Source organism: Vulpes vulpes, chromosome 13 (assembly GCF_048418805.1).
Source record: "Vulpes vulpes isolate BD-2025 chromosome 13, VulVul3, whole genome shotgun sequence".
NCBI lineage: Eukaryota > Metazoa > Chordata > Mammalia > Carnivora > Canidae > Vulpes > Vulpes vulpes.
Window position 1 is genome coordinate 125,757,689 of NC_132792.1, and position 19,054 is coordinate 125,776,742.

Sequence of the window (19,054 nt, forward strand, 5' to 3'; positions counted from 1 at the left end):
CACATTCCATGATGTTCCTAATAATGAAGAACCCATAGTAGCTGAGGATTTAGTTTGGCATTCTGATATTGGAGTTTACTATTCTTAGACATAAATATCTTATTGCAAATCATATTTTGATATTATTTTGAAGTCTTAAATTGTGTATTAGGGAGTCATTGACATTGAAATTTTTGACAGTTTCACACTTGGAGGAAGTTCGTGTTAAAGAATCTCTCCCAGCTTCTAAAATGGCAGTCTAAGATTATATTCTTAGACCTCGCATAGTACTCATGGCTGATACTTTAGTTTTTTATGTATTTGATAAATATAGATTAAATGCTGGCAATGTCCAAAGCCAAGCTATTGCTAGAGAACAGAGGGGTGACATAAAATGAATAACTGAAGCTGGATTAAAACCTTCTATTTACAAAATGATTATGGTTCTCTATGCCCAGCTCCCACCTCCCCCATCATCTCATTTGTCATTCAAAATGAAAACAATAGCGTAAGGGTAAGAGAATACCAAGAGCTCAGGCAGACCACTTTGATGCATACTTTGGGACGTTAAATTCTTTTCAGCGCATATTTTGGTGTCTCTGTTTTTCTGGCTTCCTAAGTAGAAGCTCAGAATGCTTTTTGGATCATCCAGTACCAGTCTCTGCCGTCAGAAGAATTTGCAGCCCAGCCAGGGAGGGACACATACAACTTGGAATAGAGAAAGAAAGAGCCAGGCCAGGGGGGTGGAGCGCTGGCGTTAACTAAATACAGAGCCGCCAGTCGGAAAGTCCTGCATACAACACCGAACGCTGCTAGTACCATCTGGTCCAGTCTAGAAGTTCCCTGTAAGTGCTGTGGTTCGTTCTGTATGATCTGAGGACAGGAGACCTAGATTGTGGGAACCATGGATCATGACTACAGATACTCAGATATAAGTTGGTTGTATTTTCCCATCTGACTGTGTGTCAGGGAATCCTGGATTCTTCCCCAGTTCGTGTATTCCTTATACCTAATAATAGCTAGCACTGTTGGATTATAGTATTGCTTGTTTATTGTGACCTATTTGTGTTTCTTCCTACCCAGTGTTGTGTGGGAGTTGGCATGTACCAACTCATGAAAGCCAGATGTTAAACTTCAAGGATTTTGTGAGCTGATTGTTTAATACAGTCATTGTTAAAAATCAAATTTTATAAACATACAAATCAAATCAAGTACATTAAAAACAAAAGTAATAAATACTCAATTCATCAATCTTTAATAATTTTGTTAAATTTTACTCTTTTCAGTGTTTTTGAGGTTGCTTTTATCCGTGTGTCTGTACAGAAATACTATGTAACAACCTGCTTCTGTGCACCTTTTCCCACTTCTGCGTCAGTGACATCAGGTTACTAACTTGAGATTAGCCATGGGGGAGTATTTATATCACCAAAGTTGGCAAACTTTGTAAGTCAGGGCTTGCTTTATTGTTTTGTTGATTGTTTAGATTTTAGAAACTAATAGAGAAGATGTTTAATAACAGATTACATTTTTATTTCTGTTTTTTTGTTTGTTTGTTTGTTTTTTAGAACCGAGAATGCAGGGGAGAGAGGTGAAGGGGGAGGGAGGAGAGAGAACCTTAAGCATGCTCCATGCTCAGCCCAGAGCTCATGACCCGGAGATCATGACCTGAGCTGAAATTGAATAAGACACTTAACTGACTGAGCCCCTCCAGGTGCCCCACAGATTACATTTTAAACTTTGTTTTGTCTGTATGCATAACACTGTGAATAACACTCCAAAATGAGATTATTCTTCCACTGTTCCAAGATGATTCACCATTCATCAAAGAAGTCACTCCTATAACTGACAAGCCAGGGAAAGTCTGACTGTGTGTCTTTGTTGTTTCACTCTCACCACAAATGACAAGAACAGCCAGTATTTGTGTTGGAGCTCCTCCTAAGTTAGTGGCTTTCAAGTTTAGCAAAATTAACAAATGTTTTCTGTGAGCATCACTTGGCTACTTTAGAGAAAAGAACATTCTATATTTTATTATTCTTAATAAATTTTGTGCCTTGTGTCCTTTCTATCTGTAAAATTATAACAAACATATCGATATAATCTATAGTAATATTGACCAGTATATAATCACATGTAATATTGCACATGCATCATTTTGCCTGGATTGCTGGCTCTTAAACATTTATGGGCACACACTGTCCCTAGTAGCCATGAGCAAGACCAGAGAAAGCTTGCTGTATTGATCCAGATTTAAATGGATTTCTTTTCCTTTCTTTTTCTTGTTCTTTCCACATTCTTTTTTTCCTCCCTTCTCTCTTTCACTCCCTCCTTGCTTCCCTCTGTGGGTTATTTTTTTCTTTTTTCATTCCTTCTTCGTAGTAACTAGTATGAACTATAGGAAGCTTAGGAAGCCAGAAAGCACCTGAATTTCACACTGTGCCCACTCTCTGTTAAGTAAGAATACCTGCAAAGCTGGGGGGAACATCTTTAAATTCATAGTGTGTATTGTGCTTTGCATAATAAATTATGTAGCAGTGGTATTTCCTAGATTTGTGATGTCATTTCTGTGGAAATTAATTTGAGGTATGAAAATAGCCCTCGCGTTTCTATCTATTAACAATTACTGTACAAGTTGCTTTTTCTAACTAATTACTTAGTTATTTCGGAATTTATGGTAGCAAGGATGCAGTTTAATCTGAATCTTAACCAAAATAAATATGCTTTATAGAGGCAGGTGAATGACTCAATGGTTGAGCATATGCCTTCAGCTCGGGTCATGATCCCGGGGTCCTGGGATCGAATGCCACATTGGGGTCCCTGCAGGAGCCTACTTCTCTCTCTACCTGTGTCTCTGCCTCTCTCTGTGTGTCTCTCATGAATAAATAAATAAAATCTTTTAAGAAAAAAAAATCTGGTTTATAGAATTGACTGTGGTAATTGCTACCATTTGTTGTGCTAGGTGCACTTATCTGTGTTACGGCTAACCCTCATGGTGGCCCACCAGGCTGGTATCGTTGTGCCCACACACACACACACAGTGGAGACACTGGGAGTAAGCAGCTTGTTCATTGTCACATATTCATAAGTTCCAGAGCTGGTTGCCTGTTTCAGTTTTGTCCCCAAAGCCTGTACTCTTTTCAGGTACCACATTGTCCTGAGGCTACTCCTTTTTTTTCCTTTTTCTTTTCTTTTTTTTTTTTTAAGATTTTATTTATTTATTCATGAGAGACAGAGAGAGAGGGATAGACATAGGCAGAGGGGGAAGCAGGCGCCCTGCAAGTAGCCTGATGTGGGATTCAATCCTGGACCCAGGGATCATGACCTGAGCTGAAGGCAGATGCTCAACCACTGAGCCAACCAGGTGTCCCTTTTATTCCTTTTTGAAGATTTATTTGAGAGAGAGCATGCATGCAGGGGTAGAAAATTAGGGGAGAGGCGAGGGAGAGAGAATCTCCAGCAGACTTCACGCTGAGTGCAGAGCACAATGTGGGGCTCAATCCCATGACCCTGAGATTGTGACCTGAGTCAAAATCAAGAGTCCGGTGTTCAACTGACTGAATCAGCCAGGCGCCCCGAGGCTACCTCTTACTAATAGCAAGTTAGGGAAATCAGATCTGACAGTAAAAGCTTTTTATTGGTACAGCTCTTGATCTCAGGAACTATGTATACCACAGAGAATTACATTTCATGGACACTTTCTTGTTTCCTTTTGGGCTTATATAGATATCTTAATGTTCTCTCTTAATGTTCTCTCACTCTTGTTTCTGTCTCTTAGCCTTGGTGGGGGCCCAGATGATGCAAAAGAAATTATGAGGCACAGTTTCTTCTCTGGAGTCAACTGGCAAGATGTATACGATAAAAAGGTAAGTTATTTTCATGGAACAATCCTTATATATTTTGTCTAAGATGAATTTACAGCCAAAAAAAATTTTTAAGTGAATAAAATTTAATGATATAATGATATTCTTCATTTTTATTCTACATATTTGAATATAATATTGAACTTCTTAGCCCAAAAATTCATCGATGATTCTGACTCCCAAAATGCAGGTTGAAATGTTACTCAGTGTGGTCAGTTGATTTTTCTTTTATCCCAGTAAAAAATGTTTGCTTCTCATTGTTTCCTAAATATTAGGAGAAAAAATAAAAACCTTGATGTTATGTTATTCTTTAAGAAAACTAGCAAAACGAAATCAGAATGTTTTTCCTTATCTTCATGTCTTTAATTTTAAAGTGAACTCTACAAATGTATTTCTACAAAACTTACTTGAAAGGGAATTAAAAGCAATTTAGTATTTAATATTTAACAAAGGAATGGATATTTTTCTTAGTTGGGGTTTCTCTGTTATTTGAAATGGAATTTTAATGTCCACAAAATGGATGCTACTGATTTTATAACTTTATTTTTATTATAATCTGCTTATTACTTGTGTTTAATACTGTAATTTTTCCTTAGGACAGGAAATTATTGTGTCTAGTCCTTTGTTGTAATCTTTGTCTATTTTATTTCTACTATTTTAGGTATTATTAGTACAGGCACTGATTTCACTGATTTTGATTTTTAAATGCTCATGTAAAAATTTTACTATGAAATTTTTATGTAATACCATAATTGCTTAGAATCTTTAGTTCTTTTGTGTAGTTAGTCCTATTTCATTTTATTCCAGTTTTCCCTGTTTTCTCAGAAACATACATAATCAACATCATTTAGAAAATGTCTGTTTTGGGCAGCCCCTATGGCGCAGTGCGTAGCACCACCTGCAGCCTGGGGTGTGATCCTGGAGGCCTGGGATCGGGTCCCACGTCGGGCTCCCTGCATGGAGCCTGCTTCTCCCTCTGCCTGTGTCTCTGCCTCTCTCTTTCTCTCTGTGTCTCAATAAATAAATAAAATCTTAAAAAAAAAATTTAAAAAAATGTCTGTTTTGTGCCAAATATCCTTCTTTATTAATCCCTAAAGTAAAGATAGAATGAAATCATTATGACTTACAAGGAAAAAGACAAGTACTGAATTTCTGCATTACGTTATGGGAATAGAGAGTATGGTGGTTTTCTAAGCATTTCTTGTGAAATAGTTGTATGATATTAAATACTTCTCAAAGTTTAGACTCCCACCATGTACCAAGCACTGGGGTAGATGTTGGATCCTTCTCAACTCTTATGAGAAGCATGTAACCATTTTTAAATGTTTATTAATTTCATGTAGAAAACTAGACATCTACTTTATAATAGTGATGGTGTTCTTTATGGGTTGCATCCCTATTTAGACCCTAATGATGGCTGTGTGCTATTTTTAATAGATCAGTTCACTACAAAAGACCCTTGTAAAAGAGAAGGATCAGAGTTTTCTTCTCTCTCCCAGAAATAATACATGGTCAGAGGTTTTCTTTGGCATACAAAGCTGTAAGCCACAAACAGAAATCCCTTTTACATACCATCACCAAGGATAACTCAGTAAAAAAGGGGGGAAAGAGGAAGAGAAGGAAGGAGAGAAAACATTCCTTGAGACAACTGTGAGTCCCAATTGTGTCACTGCTAACTTCAATAGGAAGCAAAACATGTACTTTCTTCAGTCCTGTCAGGAGACTAAAATATACCACAAAGATTTCTTCATCAGTTTTTGGCTCTCCATGTTAAGTGGGAGTTTGGCATTACTCAGGGAAAGCTCTGACCTGCCATGGAGCTCGACATGCCCAGAGCAGTGACAGTAAGACACTGGCCAGCTCCCTTGAGGTGAATGGGCTTGGAGGGGGCTAGCAAGCAGGGAGAAGAAGCTGCCAAAACATAGCTTTAAATGATGTATTGTGGAGACATGGGTTTCAATTGTTAAAATTGATAAAAATAGATGCTACTTAATCTGAGCAAAGATGTTAAGTGTCTTATGTAAAGAAGCACAACCACAAAAATTACGAAGTTTCTGTGAACAGAATTCATCAGGAGCTGACCTCTTCTGCAGGTTTACTTGGATGGATGTCCGATGAGGCTCTGGTGTTTTAACCACCTTACATGCTTGAAGGACACTACAGCAGCATTATAATAGCACCCTCACGTTTTGAGTCTGTCTCTAAAAGGCTTTGGAAATGTGATCGGGTCTGTCTGGATTTGTATTATATCACTAAGAAACAGAATTATGGGAATGTTGATGCCAGTAACTTTTGTAATGAATCCAATTATAATTCTACTCTTCAGACAGTATAAATTAGGAAATAATTTAGAAAATGAAACACTTTTATGGGACTCATATGTCTTTAAAATATGTAACTGTTTCATAAGAGGTTAATTTACTTCTAAGATGAGGTGTTTTTTTAATTACAATTTTATTAATATTCTTTGGGAGCTTTACTCTTTTGTAGATTTATTATCACATAATTATTGGCCACTTTTCAATATATTGTGGCAAAACTAGAGAGAAGACATAGAGAGAGGCTAGTATCCTTAAGGGAAATCTAGATCTCTTCCTAGGTTAAGTAAAAAAAAAAGAATTAATCTTAATTGTGAATGTAATGAAGAGCACAGAACTGAAGTGTGGAAATCCATGTCCTAGATTTGCTTCTTCCTTCCTATGGGGAAATGGACAAGTCATTTTACTCACACAAAATCAGGATCTCCGAAGTGCCTTTAAGCTTTAAGATTTAAGAGGATATTTTATAAGATGAATTTATCCAGATAAATTTCTCTGTAGACTTTGCACTCAGTTTGTCGTCTTATACAAAAAATTTGCTGGGATTTTGTGTGATACTGTGTTGAATCTAAGGATCAGTTTGGGGCAGAATTGACATTTGAACAGGATTGAGGCTTCAGATACATGAACATCATATACCTTTCCATTTATTTAGCTTTTCTTTAATGTCTCTCTGTAAAGTTTCATAATTTTCTGTGTTCAAGTCTTACCGGTATTTTGTTACTTGTCTTTAAGTGTTTTATGTCTTCTAGTATAAATGGTATTTTTAATTTTTATTTTCATATTGTCTGCTATGATTATATAGAAATACAATTGATTTTGTATATGTACCTTATGTCCTGCAGATTTGCAAAACTCACTCATTAGCGTTAGTAGCTCTCTTTTTTTTTTTTTTTTTTTTTGGTAGATGGAGTCTGCATAGGTGATTATATTTTTGTAAATAAGTTTTTACTTCATTTTCAACTGGTATGTATTTTCTTTCTTTTTTTTGCCTCGGTATATTGGCTAGGACCTCACTATAATGTTGAGTAGAAGTGATGGAGTGAACATCCTGATTTTGTTCTTGATCTTATGGAGAAAACATCTTTTATCATTAAGTATGGTGTTAATTATCACAGTGCAGAGATCTTAATTTTTTAAAAATATTTATTTATTTATTCATGAGAGACACAGAGAGAGAGAGAGAGAGGCAGAGACATAGGCAGAGGGAGAAGCAGGCTCCTTGCAGGGAGCCCGATGTGGGACTCAATCCCGGATTCTGGGATCACGCCCTGAGCTGAAAGCAGACACTCAACCACTGAGCCACCCAGGCATCCTGAGTCTTAGTTTTTAAATATCATTCTTCAATAAAAAGAACCAAGGTTACTTGGAGAAGTAGTGACTTCAGCACTGGGATGAAGAAGATAAAAGACAAGGCCAAGGAATTTACAGGTGCCAAAAAAGTAAAAAAACAAGGTTAGATAAATAAATAGAAGTACATTAGTAGGATGCAGGAGGCAACCCTTAAGTCCCAGTGGTGAAAGCTGGAATAATTTCAATAACAAAATAAATAAAGCTTATTTATAATTATATCTTACTCTATCATGACTCAAAGAATAAAATATATATCTGTAAGTCCACACTACAAAAATAAATGATTGAACAAATAAATGTTGAGAAGGGACATGTCTTCTTGATAGATGAATTGCAATTAATAAATGTAGAATGAAGTTACCTAAAGGAAAATGTGTGTATATACTTCTTATGCATTATATTGCTGGAAATATATTAAGATCCTGGTAACATTGGTTGCCTTAGGAGAGGGAGCTAAGTTAATGATCCCTGTGGTGTGTGTTCAACTTTTCATTACATGTGCTTTTGCAACTTTTGAATTTTCAACTATGTAGATATATTATATAGACATAAGTAACATTAAAACTTTAAGAAGACAAAAAAATTAAAAATCTATCAATATTTAGGGCAGCCCCGGTGGCTCAGTGGTTTAGTGCTGCCTTCACTCCAGGGCGTGATCCTGGGGACCCGGGATCAAGTTTCCACTTTGGGCTCCCTTCATGGAGCCTGCTTCTCCCTCTGCCTGTGTCTCTGCCTCTCTTTCTCTGTCTCTCATGGATAAATAAATAAAATCTGTAAAAAAAAAAAAAAAAAGTCTATAAACATTTAAAGAATCCCATGAATGTCAAAATAGAACAAAACAAAAGTAGAAGGAATGAGGTAACTAGGAGATCACCATAAGACCCCCAGGGTGGGACTTAACTACATGTAGGATCTACCAATGAGTGTTAAAATCAGTGGGCAAAAGTTTGAGAAAGAATATTTGCATAGCCTTAATGTATTTCCTCTCAAACATTTGTTATTTACAAAGCTTTAGAGAGTAACTTTAGGGTAGAATAACTTGGCCTACCATGTGTTAAGCCAGCTGACCAAGATTCAGATCACCGGTAGTAAGACCGACTGCTGCCATGTAGCCTGTGACCGGAGACTGTGGGAAGGCTGTATCACTGCTGTGGTATTCTTTCTCAAAATGCATGACCTCAGCGTAATCTTGGAACCACCTGGAGGGGACACTCCTCAAAATCACTGGCCATGTGGCCTCAAAAGCATCCACTTCAGGAAAGGCCAGGAGTGGCTGTGGAACCAGGGACAGTGGAGATGGAGAAGAGGGGCACAGTGGGAAGGTGGTGACGTCCAGATGACAGTTCTGTACTAGCGCTGATTTCTTAGTTTTGAGCATTGTGCTTTGGCTTTATATAGCCTTAGGGGCAGGTGTGATAATGAGATAGGAGATCTTTTGTAACTACTTGTAGAAGTCTTCTTTAAGCCTAAAATTATTTCAGTATAACAAGTTCTAAAAATATGTTAGTGTAAGCTTTCTATACCTCCTTTATTAGGATGAGGAAGTTCCCTTCTGTTCCTAGTATGCTAATAGTTTTTATCTCGAAGAACTGTTGAATTTCATTACAAGTTTTTCTGCATTTGTTGTAATGACCCTCTAGTTTTTCTCCTTTATATTCTATTAAGATGGTGAATTGCACTGATTGGTTTTCAAATGTTAAGTGAACCTTACATTCCCAGGGAAAAACTCACCTATTTGTGATGTCCTTATTATGTATGCCTAGATTTGATACAATGTATTTTTTTAAGGATTTTTGCATCCCTAAATCACAAGTGATACTGCGGCTGGGGCGTCATCTTCTTTTCCTAAAATGTCTTTGTTTGATTTTCATTCAGGATCATGTTTGATTTTTTAAAATGAAGAAGTATTTCCTCTTCTTCAATTGTATGGGATTGTTTGTTTAGAATTCGTATTATCTGTTCTTAAAATCTTTGATAGAATTTACCAGCAAAGCCACTTGGGCTTGGGGTTTTGTATTTGTTGGGAGGTTTTTAGCTATGAGCTCATGTTCTTTCATAGTTGTGAGGCTATTCTGGTTGTCTGTTGCTTCTTAAATGTTTCCGGACCTTTTGTCTTCTAAGCTTTCTAATTTATTGGCTTAAAAATATTTATAATATTCCCTTATTGTCTTTACAGTGTTTGTTATATATGTGATGATGATCTCTCTTTTAATCCTAATATTGGTAATTTGTGTGTTCTCTCCACTTTTTCTTGATAAATGTGGTGAGAGATCCATCAATACTACTGATTTTTTTTTTTTTTTCAAAGAATCAGCTTTTGGTTTCACTGATTTTCTGTATTGTTTTTCTGCTCATTATTCACTAATTAATTCTGCTATTTATTACTTCTCTATTCTGCTTCTTTTGAGTTTGCTTTGCTCTTCTTTCCCTATTTTCTTTGAGAGAAGCTAAGATTACTGTTTGGGGACCATTCTCTTTTTGTAGCATAGCACTCAAGGAATGCTGTGAGTTTCCATAGAAGGGCTATTACCTTTGTTTTGCAAGTTTTGATTTGTTATGTTTTCATTTCAAAATAGTTTTAATTCCCCTTGTGATTCCTTCTTAACTCTGAGATTATTTAGAAATGTGTTGCTTTCCAAATATATGGATTTTTCAGATTTTTCTTTTACTGATTCCTAACTAAACTCTCCTGTGTTTGGAAAACATAGTATATATATATATAGTATATATAGTATAGTCCTTTTAAATTTGAGACTTGTTTTATGGCCCAGAAAATGGTTTCTTTTGGTGTATATTCTATGTACACTTGAATGTATATTCCACTTTTATTGCACAAAGTGTTCTACCAGTAGCCATTAGTCAAGATGGTTGGTGGTGCTTATCTTTCCTGAATTCTTACCGATTTGCTGTCTACTTGTTTTGTCAGTTACTGGAAAAGGATTATTGAAATCTAGGGCTATGATTGTGGATTTGTTTCTCTTTTTAGTTTTGTTTCATGTATTTTGAAGCTTCATTGTTGGTTGTGTACACATTTAGGTTTGTTATATCTTCTTGGTGAGTTCACACCTTTATCATTATGAAGTGTTCCTCTATATCCATAACCGTAACCTTTGTTTTGAAATCTACTTTGTCCGATATAATTAATATGAGTACTCCAGCTTTCTTTCGATTTTATTTATCATGTCCATCGTGTTAGTTTTAACCTATGTCAGTACATTTGAGTGAGTTTTCTTTTAAGCATCATATATTATGTGTGTGTGTATGTGTGTGTGTGTGTTTCCGTGTGTATAACACTCTTTATTTACAACTTTATAGCAAAAAAAGAGTAGGGAAAAGTTTAAAACAGGGCATTCCAACTGATCTTGTCAGATTAGAGAAATTCCATTGTATTTTATTTATTTATTTATTTTTAAAACATTTTATTTATTCATGAGAGACACAGAGAGAGGCAGAGGAGAAATTCCATTTTAAATGCCCATCCCATTGCCCAAAGGTAAACAATAATGAATCTACATATGCAGTTTCCTTTATGAAGTGCAGTGTTCATATTTTAGGCATCTTTTAAACATAAAAATTCTAAAACTCCTTAAAACTACATAAATTAAGGGTGTTTTAAATTTAAATTTATATTGTCCTCCTAATAACACATGCCCAATGAAAATCAAAAGCTGGAAAAGCAGCTGCACTTCCTATCTGAGTGGACAGTTACAACAATCAATCATTTTATGCAATGACCTTTATATTTTTAATTTATCATTAGCTACTTTGAATTTACCATGAGATGTGGACAATGTCAGAAGACAAGACTTAGGGAGAGGACTTCTTTTTTGGAGGTTAAGCCTTTCAGAACTGGCATGGGAAATATCTTGTTGAAGGATTCCGCATGGAAAAATTAATGTAGTCCTTCTCCACTCCTGCTGAACTGGCTTACTGTTTTCATTGACATGTTTAGTGTCATTTAAAAAATATACTGTGTTAAAAAAAATAATAAAAAAAGATAAAAATCTACTGTGTTTAACTCTTCTAGTTGATCCAAATCTTCAACAATACAGAGATTTTCATTGATAGGAACAACAGCCCTGACTCCAAGTTCCTGCCTCTTCCCTTTGTTGTGCTATTTCCAGATCACTTCCTTCACCACTTCAGCCCTACCTCTGGAAGGCTCACTTCATTGTTTTCTGAAGTACACGTACTGAATCTTTCAGGACTGGTTACTTTTCTGCCTCTCTCATCTACATCTCTTGGAATGTACAGGTTTAATTCTCCATTGTTTGTGTGCACTGAATCATATCTCACCCCCCACCCCACCCCCACTCCCCCACCTCCCCACCTTTTGCCTGGATGTCACAGATACTATCTGCATCCTCATTATCACCCACCAAAGCAGGATGAAATTCCAGCTCTTCATGCCCACTGATCACCAGTGCTTTCCCTGCTTTGATGTATGCTTGCCTTCCTTCCATATCTTGTTCAAGTTCCATCAGTGTTTTCTTGTCTTTTCCTTTCTTTTCATGCAGGAAAAGGTTCAAGGGTGATTTTGGTAATATTTGAACCTAGGCAAAACACTCGCAATTAGATCTCATGCAATTTCATTTTCTTTCTCTTCCTTCTTTATATCTTTCTTTCACACAAATCCAGGAGGAAATGCACAGTGAAACATATAAGTATCATCGCCTCAGGCCAGCCATATTTGTTGTTTTCAAAAGCTTCAAGAAATGTTTGCACACTATTTAAGGGTTTTTTCCTCTTTTCCAGCTTTTTGTTCACTGTTTACAGTTTTATCTCATCTCACTTATCCATAGTATCTTTTTCAAGCTCTTTATGTCTTGCATCACATTTTCTCCCCAGAGTCAATTATGGGACAACGTACAATTACCTCCCTTTGTTTACTGCCTTTGCTCAAAGAGGACACATACCGCGATTTGAATCTGCACCTTTGCTTGTTTTTTTGAGGAACAAGTATAGATTTAAATAGCTCATTTAGCTCTTGCAATTCCTTCTTGTTGTCTTCGGTTTCTTTTCAGCTTCACTTTATGCTATCTGACATGGATTTTGTTGACTAAATTGAACTTGATGACTGATAGCTTTGATAAACTTATTTTTTTTTTGCGCCCTTATTATTCTTTAGATCAAATACTTTAGGGGCACTAGGGTGGCTCAGTTGGTTGAGTGTTCAACTCTTGATTTTGACTCAGGTCATGATCTGAGGGTCATGAGATTGAGCTTCATGTCAGGCTCTGCACTGAGTGTGAAGTCTGCTGGAGATTCTCTCTCTGCCCCCCTCCCATGCTCTCCCTCCCTCTTTGTAAAAAAAAATAAATAATTTATGTTCCGTAATTTTCTCTTTTTTTGCTCCATCTTTTTGCTGCCAACAGCCTGACTCTGTTTCTTGGAGGGCATTGTAGAGACAGGTGGCACCAGCCAGACTTAAAGCTTAGCTGGACACCATCAAGAGATCTGGTCCCATAGCAGGAGGAGGAGGAGGAAGACATGGGCCTCCCTAGCCACCATTCTGTGCCTTTTTTCTTATTCATTAGGTAATATATGATTTTTAAATGGGTTCTGAAGCCCATTTTTATTTAATGTAAGTATTCACAGAGTTGGGTTTATACCTGCCATTTTGGGATTTGTTTTTGGTTTCATTTTTTATCTGTTCCTTTCTTTTTCTTTGTCTGCCTTCTCTTGGATTTATTGAATATTTTATGATTCTCTTTTGTCTTGGCTCCTATCTTACTAGCTATCTCTTCTTTTTATTGTCTTGAGGTTGTTTCTAGAGTTTGCTATAAACATATTTAACTTCTGACAGATTGCTTTCAATGGATACTAGAACCACATCACATTCAACAGCACATTAGTTTTGTCTCCCATTCTTTATGCTATCATTTTACTTTCACATGTTATAAACATCATAGCATAAGAGACCTTTATTTTGCTCTCAAGAGTTATGTTTTAATAAGACTAAAACTATGTATTTAAACTTTTATCATTCTCCATTCCTTTATGTAGATCCTTGCTTCCATCTGGTATCTGGTTTTGGGCTTTTTCTTTGTTGCTTTTCTTTAACCTTTATTCAAAGGCTCATTTATGTAGCTTCACTTCTCAGACATGACTCCCTGGGCTTGGAAAGATTCCTGGAAAAAGAGGGTATTTGAAGGAAACAGGGGATAGGATATGATGGGAATGTGACGTTTCAGAAGTGGAGGCCAACGTGAGAATAAATCAGGCAGTGAGAAATTAAGTCCGTGAAGATCTGCTGACTGTGAAGAACCTACAGTTCAGGGTGGATTGAGACTGGGTGCAAAAAATGGAGCAGGGCGCCTGTTGATTTGGGGTAGTTCCTGCAAGGTTAGCTCCTCCTGTTTGCTTGATGCACCTGCTTACCAGGACAGTATCTCCTCCAGTAGGGAAATGCTATAACATGATTGGACCCTTTCAGCTTTTGTTCGTATAGACTTTTAGGCAAGAGAGCTCGGAAAAGAAAACCTCGGAAAATCAAGAGACTGCACAGTGATAGTAATGTTTGATTCTGAATGCAGTTACCCAAGGGCTAGAAATACAGGACTAGCACTGGAAGTGAGAACAGGAATGGATATGGCTATCTGGGAACTCTGTTACCGAGGGCTGTGGGAGTGTATTTCTTCTGTGAGCAGGAGAGGGATGCGAAAATCGATGGGAAAGAAAGTTGGGGAGGGAGGACGGTGTAAGGACACTTGAGAGCCACGGGTGTGTTAGAAAATGTCCAGTCGGGAAGGGAAGTTGGTTTGAGGACATGTTTTTACAAGGTGTATCCAAATCCCTTGTGAAGAATCATGCAATAGTTGTAGGGACACCTTTCTGACTAAATCATGACTCTATTTTCTGGCTGAAAAATTCATCTTGAGGAGTTTGGTGATTGATGGCAGTTATGCAGATGTTAGTGATCACTGTGGTTTCCGTCAGTGAAGCAAGGTTCCAGTATAACACAAACACTAGCAGAGAAGACAGATCATAGCTACAAATATACTTCCCGGACATTCACACTGATAACACTCCTTACCTGCTCTAATGATGGCCCATTTTTAAGCTTTGGATCAAATAAAGATAAGCTCCAAATATCTACCAGACACTCTTATGGTTTAATGTTAAAACTACTTCTGGTATGCCTGGGTGGCTCAGTGGTTGAGCGTCTGCCTTTGGTTCAGGTGATGATCCAGGGTCCTGGGATAGAGTCCCGCATCTGCTCCCCACAGGGTGCCTGCTTCTCCCTCTGACTATGCCTCTGCCTCTCTCTCTATCTCTCATGAATAAATAAGTAAAATCTTTTAAAAAAATAAAATAAACTACCCTTTCATTGATCATGGGATGTTGCACTGCGGATACAAAAGAACACAGACAGCTGTCCAAATGTTAGAGTGCAAAATGTGAATGGCCAAAGTTTTAAAATCCCTCAAATTGGATTAAAAACAAAATATAACAAGATGTTCCTTATAAGAATGTCTCCTAAAACAAAATTACACAGAAAAGTAGAAAAAATAAGAGGATGATTGGAGATTTAACAGTCAAATATTATAAACAACAATAGTAACTTTGGGCGAAGTTGATTTCAGTATATAAGTATGAAATGTGAAAGGTCATTTTGGCATAATGTACAATATTCTCCAAATAGTAGCATCTACAAGCACAAAGCACTATCAGAAATGCCAGAGGACTTGGTAGAAAAACAATTTATTGCTCAATGTGGCAGAGGTTTTAGCTGACAAGATCTAGCTTGTGGTTTTGTTGATTTTCTTCGTCAATTTTTTTTTTTTCAGTTTCATTGATTTCTGCTCTGGAACTTATTTCTTTTCTTATCACAGATTTTATTTGCTCTTTTATTTCTAGTTTCCTAAGCTGGAACCTTAGATAATTACTTTAGATCTTTCCTTTCAAATAAATACATTCAAGTGCAATAAATTCTCCATTAAGTTCTGTTACCCCATGAGTCTTGATAAGTTGTACTTTCGTTTTCATTTAGTTGAAAATACTTCTCCTGGGACTTCCTACTTGACTCATACATTACTTAGAAGTGTATTATTTAATCTCTTAAGTATTTGGGGGTTTTGAGCTATCTGTCTCTTACTAATTTCTAGTTTAATTCCACTATGCTCTGAGAGCATTCCCTTGAATGTCTGTTCTTTTAAATTTTTTAAGGTATGTTTTTTAGCCTAGGATGTGACCTATCCTGGTCAGTGGTCTATGAGCTTGGGAAGAATGTGTATTCTGCTGTTGTGGATGAAGTGGTCTGTAAATGTCAGTTGGATCCAGTTGGCTGATAGTGTCTTTCAGTCCAATGATGCCCTTGCTAATATTCTTCCTGCTGGATATGTCAGACCCTTATAAAGGGGTGGTAAAGTCACCAAGTATGATAGTGAGTTAATCTGTTTCTTCTTGTAGCTCTATCAGTTTTTGTCTATTGTGTTTTGATACTCTGTTTTTCTATGCATACACATTAGCAATTCTTATGTCTTATTGGAGAATTGGCCAAGTTATCATTATGTAATATCCCTCTTTATCTGTGATAATTTTCCTTACTCAGAAATCTGCTTTGAAAAAAAAAAAATCTGCTTTGTTTGAAAATAGTGCAACTACTCCAGCTTTCTTTTGCCATTAGCATGGCAAGTCTTCCTCCATCCCCTTTTAATCTCTTAGTGTCTTTACATTTAAAGTGGATTTCTTGTAAATAATACATAATCGATTCTTTGGTTTTTATACACCTTACAGTCATTGTTTTTGTTGGTGTTTTTAGGCCATTGAAATTTATATATTTTTTTAAAGATTTTATTTATTCATGAGAGACACAGAGAGAGAGAGAGAGGCAGAGACACAGGCAGTGGGAAAAGTAGGCTCCATGCAGGGAGCCTGATGTGGGACTGATCCCAGGTCCCCAGGATCAGGCCCTGGGCTGAAGGCGGTGCTAAACCGCTGAGCCACCTGGGCTGCCCAAGACCATTGAAATTTAAAGTGATTATTACCACAGTTGGATTAATATCTGCTATAACTGTTACTGCTTTCTAGTCATTGTCCTGTTCTTTGTATCTTCTTGTGTGTTGTACTCTTTTTCTGACTTCTCTGGTTTTAACTGAGCATTTTCTAAGACTATTTTTTCTCCTCTTTTAGCATCTCATATTTTTTTTACATTGTTTTAGTGCTTTTCTTTAAGTTTTCAATATATATTTATAATTAACTGAAGTCCTTTTTCAAATAATACCACACCATTTCATAGTGTAAGTACCTTAAAGCAGTATTTCTAATTCCTCCTTCCTGTCCCAAGTAACATTACTCATTAATTTCACTCATCCATAAGCTATAATTGTTGTATATATTATTGTATTATTATTTCAAACAAACTGTTACCTGGTAGATTAATTAAGAATAAGAAAAGGGGGGCACCTTGGTGGCTTGTCAAAAGTTAAGTGTCTGACTCTTGATTTTGGCTCAGATCATGATCTCATTGTTGTGAGCTCAAGCCTCACACTTGGCCCTGCACTGAGCATGGAGCCTCTCCCTCTGTGCCTCCTCTACCCACCCCTGTCCTTCTCTCTCAAAAAAAAAAAAAAAAAAAAAAAAGAAAAAGAAAAAAAAATATTTTACCTCTGTTGGTTCCTTTTCTAGCTTTCTTCCTTTCTATAGAACTAAGCTTCTGTCCTGTATCATTCTCTTTTTTTCTGATGGCTTTTTTTTTTTTTTTTAACAGTTTTTGCAAGGTAGGTCTGCTGGTGAAAAATTGCCTCAATTTTTGTTTGTCTAGGAAAGTCTTCATTATTCCTTATTTTTGAAAGCTAATCTTCCTGGATACAGAATTCTAGGTCATTGTTTTTATCTTTCAATATTATGTATTTTACTGTATTTTTTTTTCTCACTTACATGGTTACTGAAGAGAATTCAGTATAATTCTTGTCTTTGAACCTCTATAGAAAAGATTTTTGGTGTGCACATGTGTATGTTTCTGGCTTCTCAAAATTTTGTCCTTGTCTTTGATTTCCTGCAATTTGAAGATTTTATTTACTTATTCATGAGAGACACACAGAGAGGTAAAGACATAGGCAGAGGAAGAAGCAGGCTCCCCGTAGTGAGCCTGATATGGGACTTGATCCCAGGACCCTGGGATCACACCCCGAGCCAAAGGCAGATGCTGAACCACTGAGCCAATCAGGTATCTCATTTTCCTGTCATTTAAATATGATATGGTGTAGATTTGGGGATCTTTATCTTGAGTGCTATTTTCTGAACTTAGAAGATATGTGTCTTGGTGGGTAGCACTACTTTTGGAAAATGCGTAGTCATTATTGCTTCAGTATTTCTTCTCCTTTCTCTCCCTGTCATATTCCCATTTATAATACCTTTTATAATTGCTTAATGATTTTTGAATAGTCCATTTTCATATATTCTTTTTCCATTTCAGTTTTTGAAGTTTCTATTAACATTTCTTCAAGCTCACTGAATCTTTCCTTGACCATGCTCTGTTTATTAATGAGCCCATCAAAGGCATTCTTGATTTCTCTGATGGTGTTTCTTTATTTATAGCATTTCCTTTTTATTCTTTCTTAGAGAATTAATTACTTTACTTATAGTACCCATATGTCCTTACATGTAGTGCAGTTTTCCATTAAAAAACCCTTGCTGTGGGATCCCTGGGTAGCCCAGTAGTTTAGCACTTGCCTTCAGCCATGGGCATGATCCCAGAGTCCTGGGATCAAGTCCCACATCGGGCTCCCTGCATGGAGCCTGCTTCTCCCTCTGCCTGTGTCTCTGCCTCTCTCTCTCTCTCTCTCTCCCTGTGTCTCTCATGAATAATAAATAAAATGTTTTTTTTTTTTAAAAAAAACCCTTGCTGTATTTTCATAGAGGAATTAAATTCCAGTCTGATAATCCCAGTATCTCTTCCATATCTGAGGCTGGTTCTGGTGCTTGCTTCTTATTGTGAAACTGTATTTTTTTTTATCTTTAATATGCCTTGTAATTTTCTGTTGAAAGCCAGACATGTACTGGATAAAAGAAACTGAAGAAATGGAGGTAAACAGGTTTTGAGTTGAGGTCTTATGAGTTTTTCAGGCTAGTTTATCAGGCTAACCTTAGTAGTTAATCAGGTTAAACTGATTTGCTAGTGCTAGTCCCTTTTAGGAGATACTTCAATTTGTATGCCTTTTCTTTTTTCTTCATTATTGCACTAACTAGGATCGCCAGAACAATGTCATATAGAAATGGTGAGAGCAGACATTTAAGTATTACTAATACGAGGGAAATAGCATTCACATAGCCCCTACTAACTAAGGTATTAGTTGTAGGGTTTTTTTTATGTGCATCATCTCTCAGATTGACAAAATTTTCCACTATTTTTATTTTCTGAACATTTTTGGATGCTGGATTTTGTCAAAATGCTTTTTTTTTTTTTTTTTTTTTTTGGAGAGAGAGAGAAGGGCAGAGGGAAAGGGAGAATCTCAAGCAGACTCCCAGCTGAGAGTGGGTCCCCTCACAGGGCTTGATCCCAGGACCCTGAGATCATGATCTGAGCCAAAACCAAGAGTCAGG

General features: G+C 36.7%; 1 protein-coding gene and 1 pseudogene across 6 annotated transcripts in view; one reads left to right on the forward strand and one right to left on the reverse strand.

The window, feature by feature from the left end:
* Positions 1 to 19,054, forward strand: part of AKT3 (AKT serine/threonine kinase 3) — a 307,964-nt gene that overhangs the window by 262,955 nt on the left and 25,955 nt on the right. For 5 of the 6 annotated variants that reach the window (XM_072732864.1, XM_072732865.1, XM_072732866.1 and 2 more), the window contains one exon: positions 3,752 to 3,839. In XM_072732864.1, coding sequence (XP_072588965.1) covers positions 3,752 to 3,839 — 88 coding nt within the window. Of the gene's footprint in view, positions 1 to 3,751; positions 3,840 to 4,643; positions 4,790 to 19,054 lie in introns of those variants that run through there. The other variant, XM_072732867.1, reaches the window with a different exon arrangement.
* On the reverse strand, positions 8,562 to 12,907 carry LOC112923407 (zinc finger CCCH domain-containing protein 15-like; annotated as a pseudogene).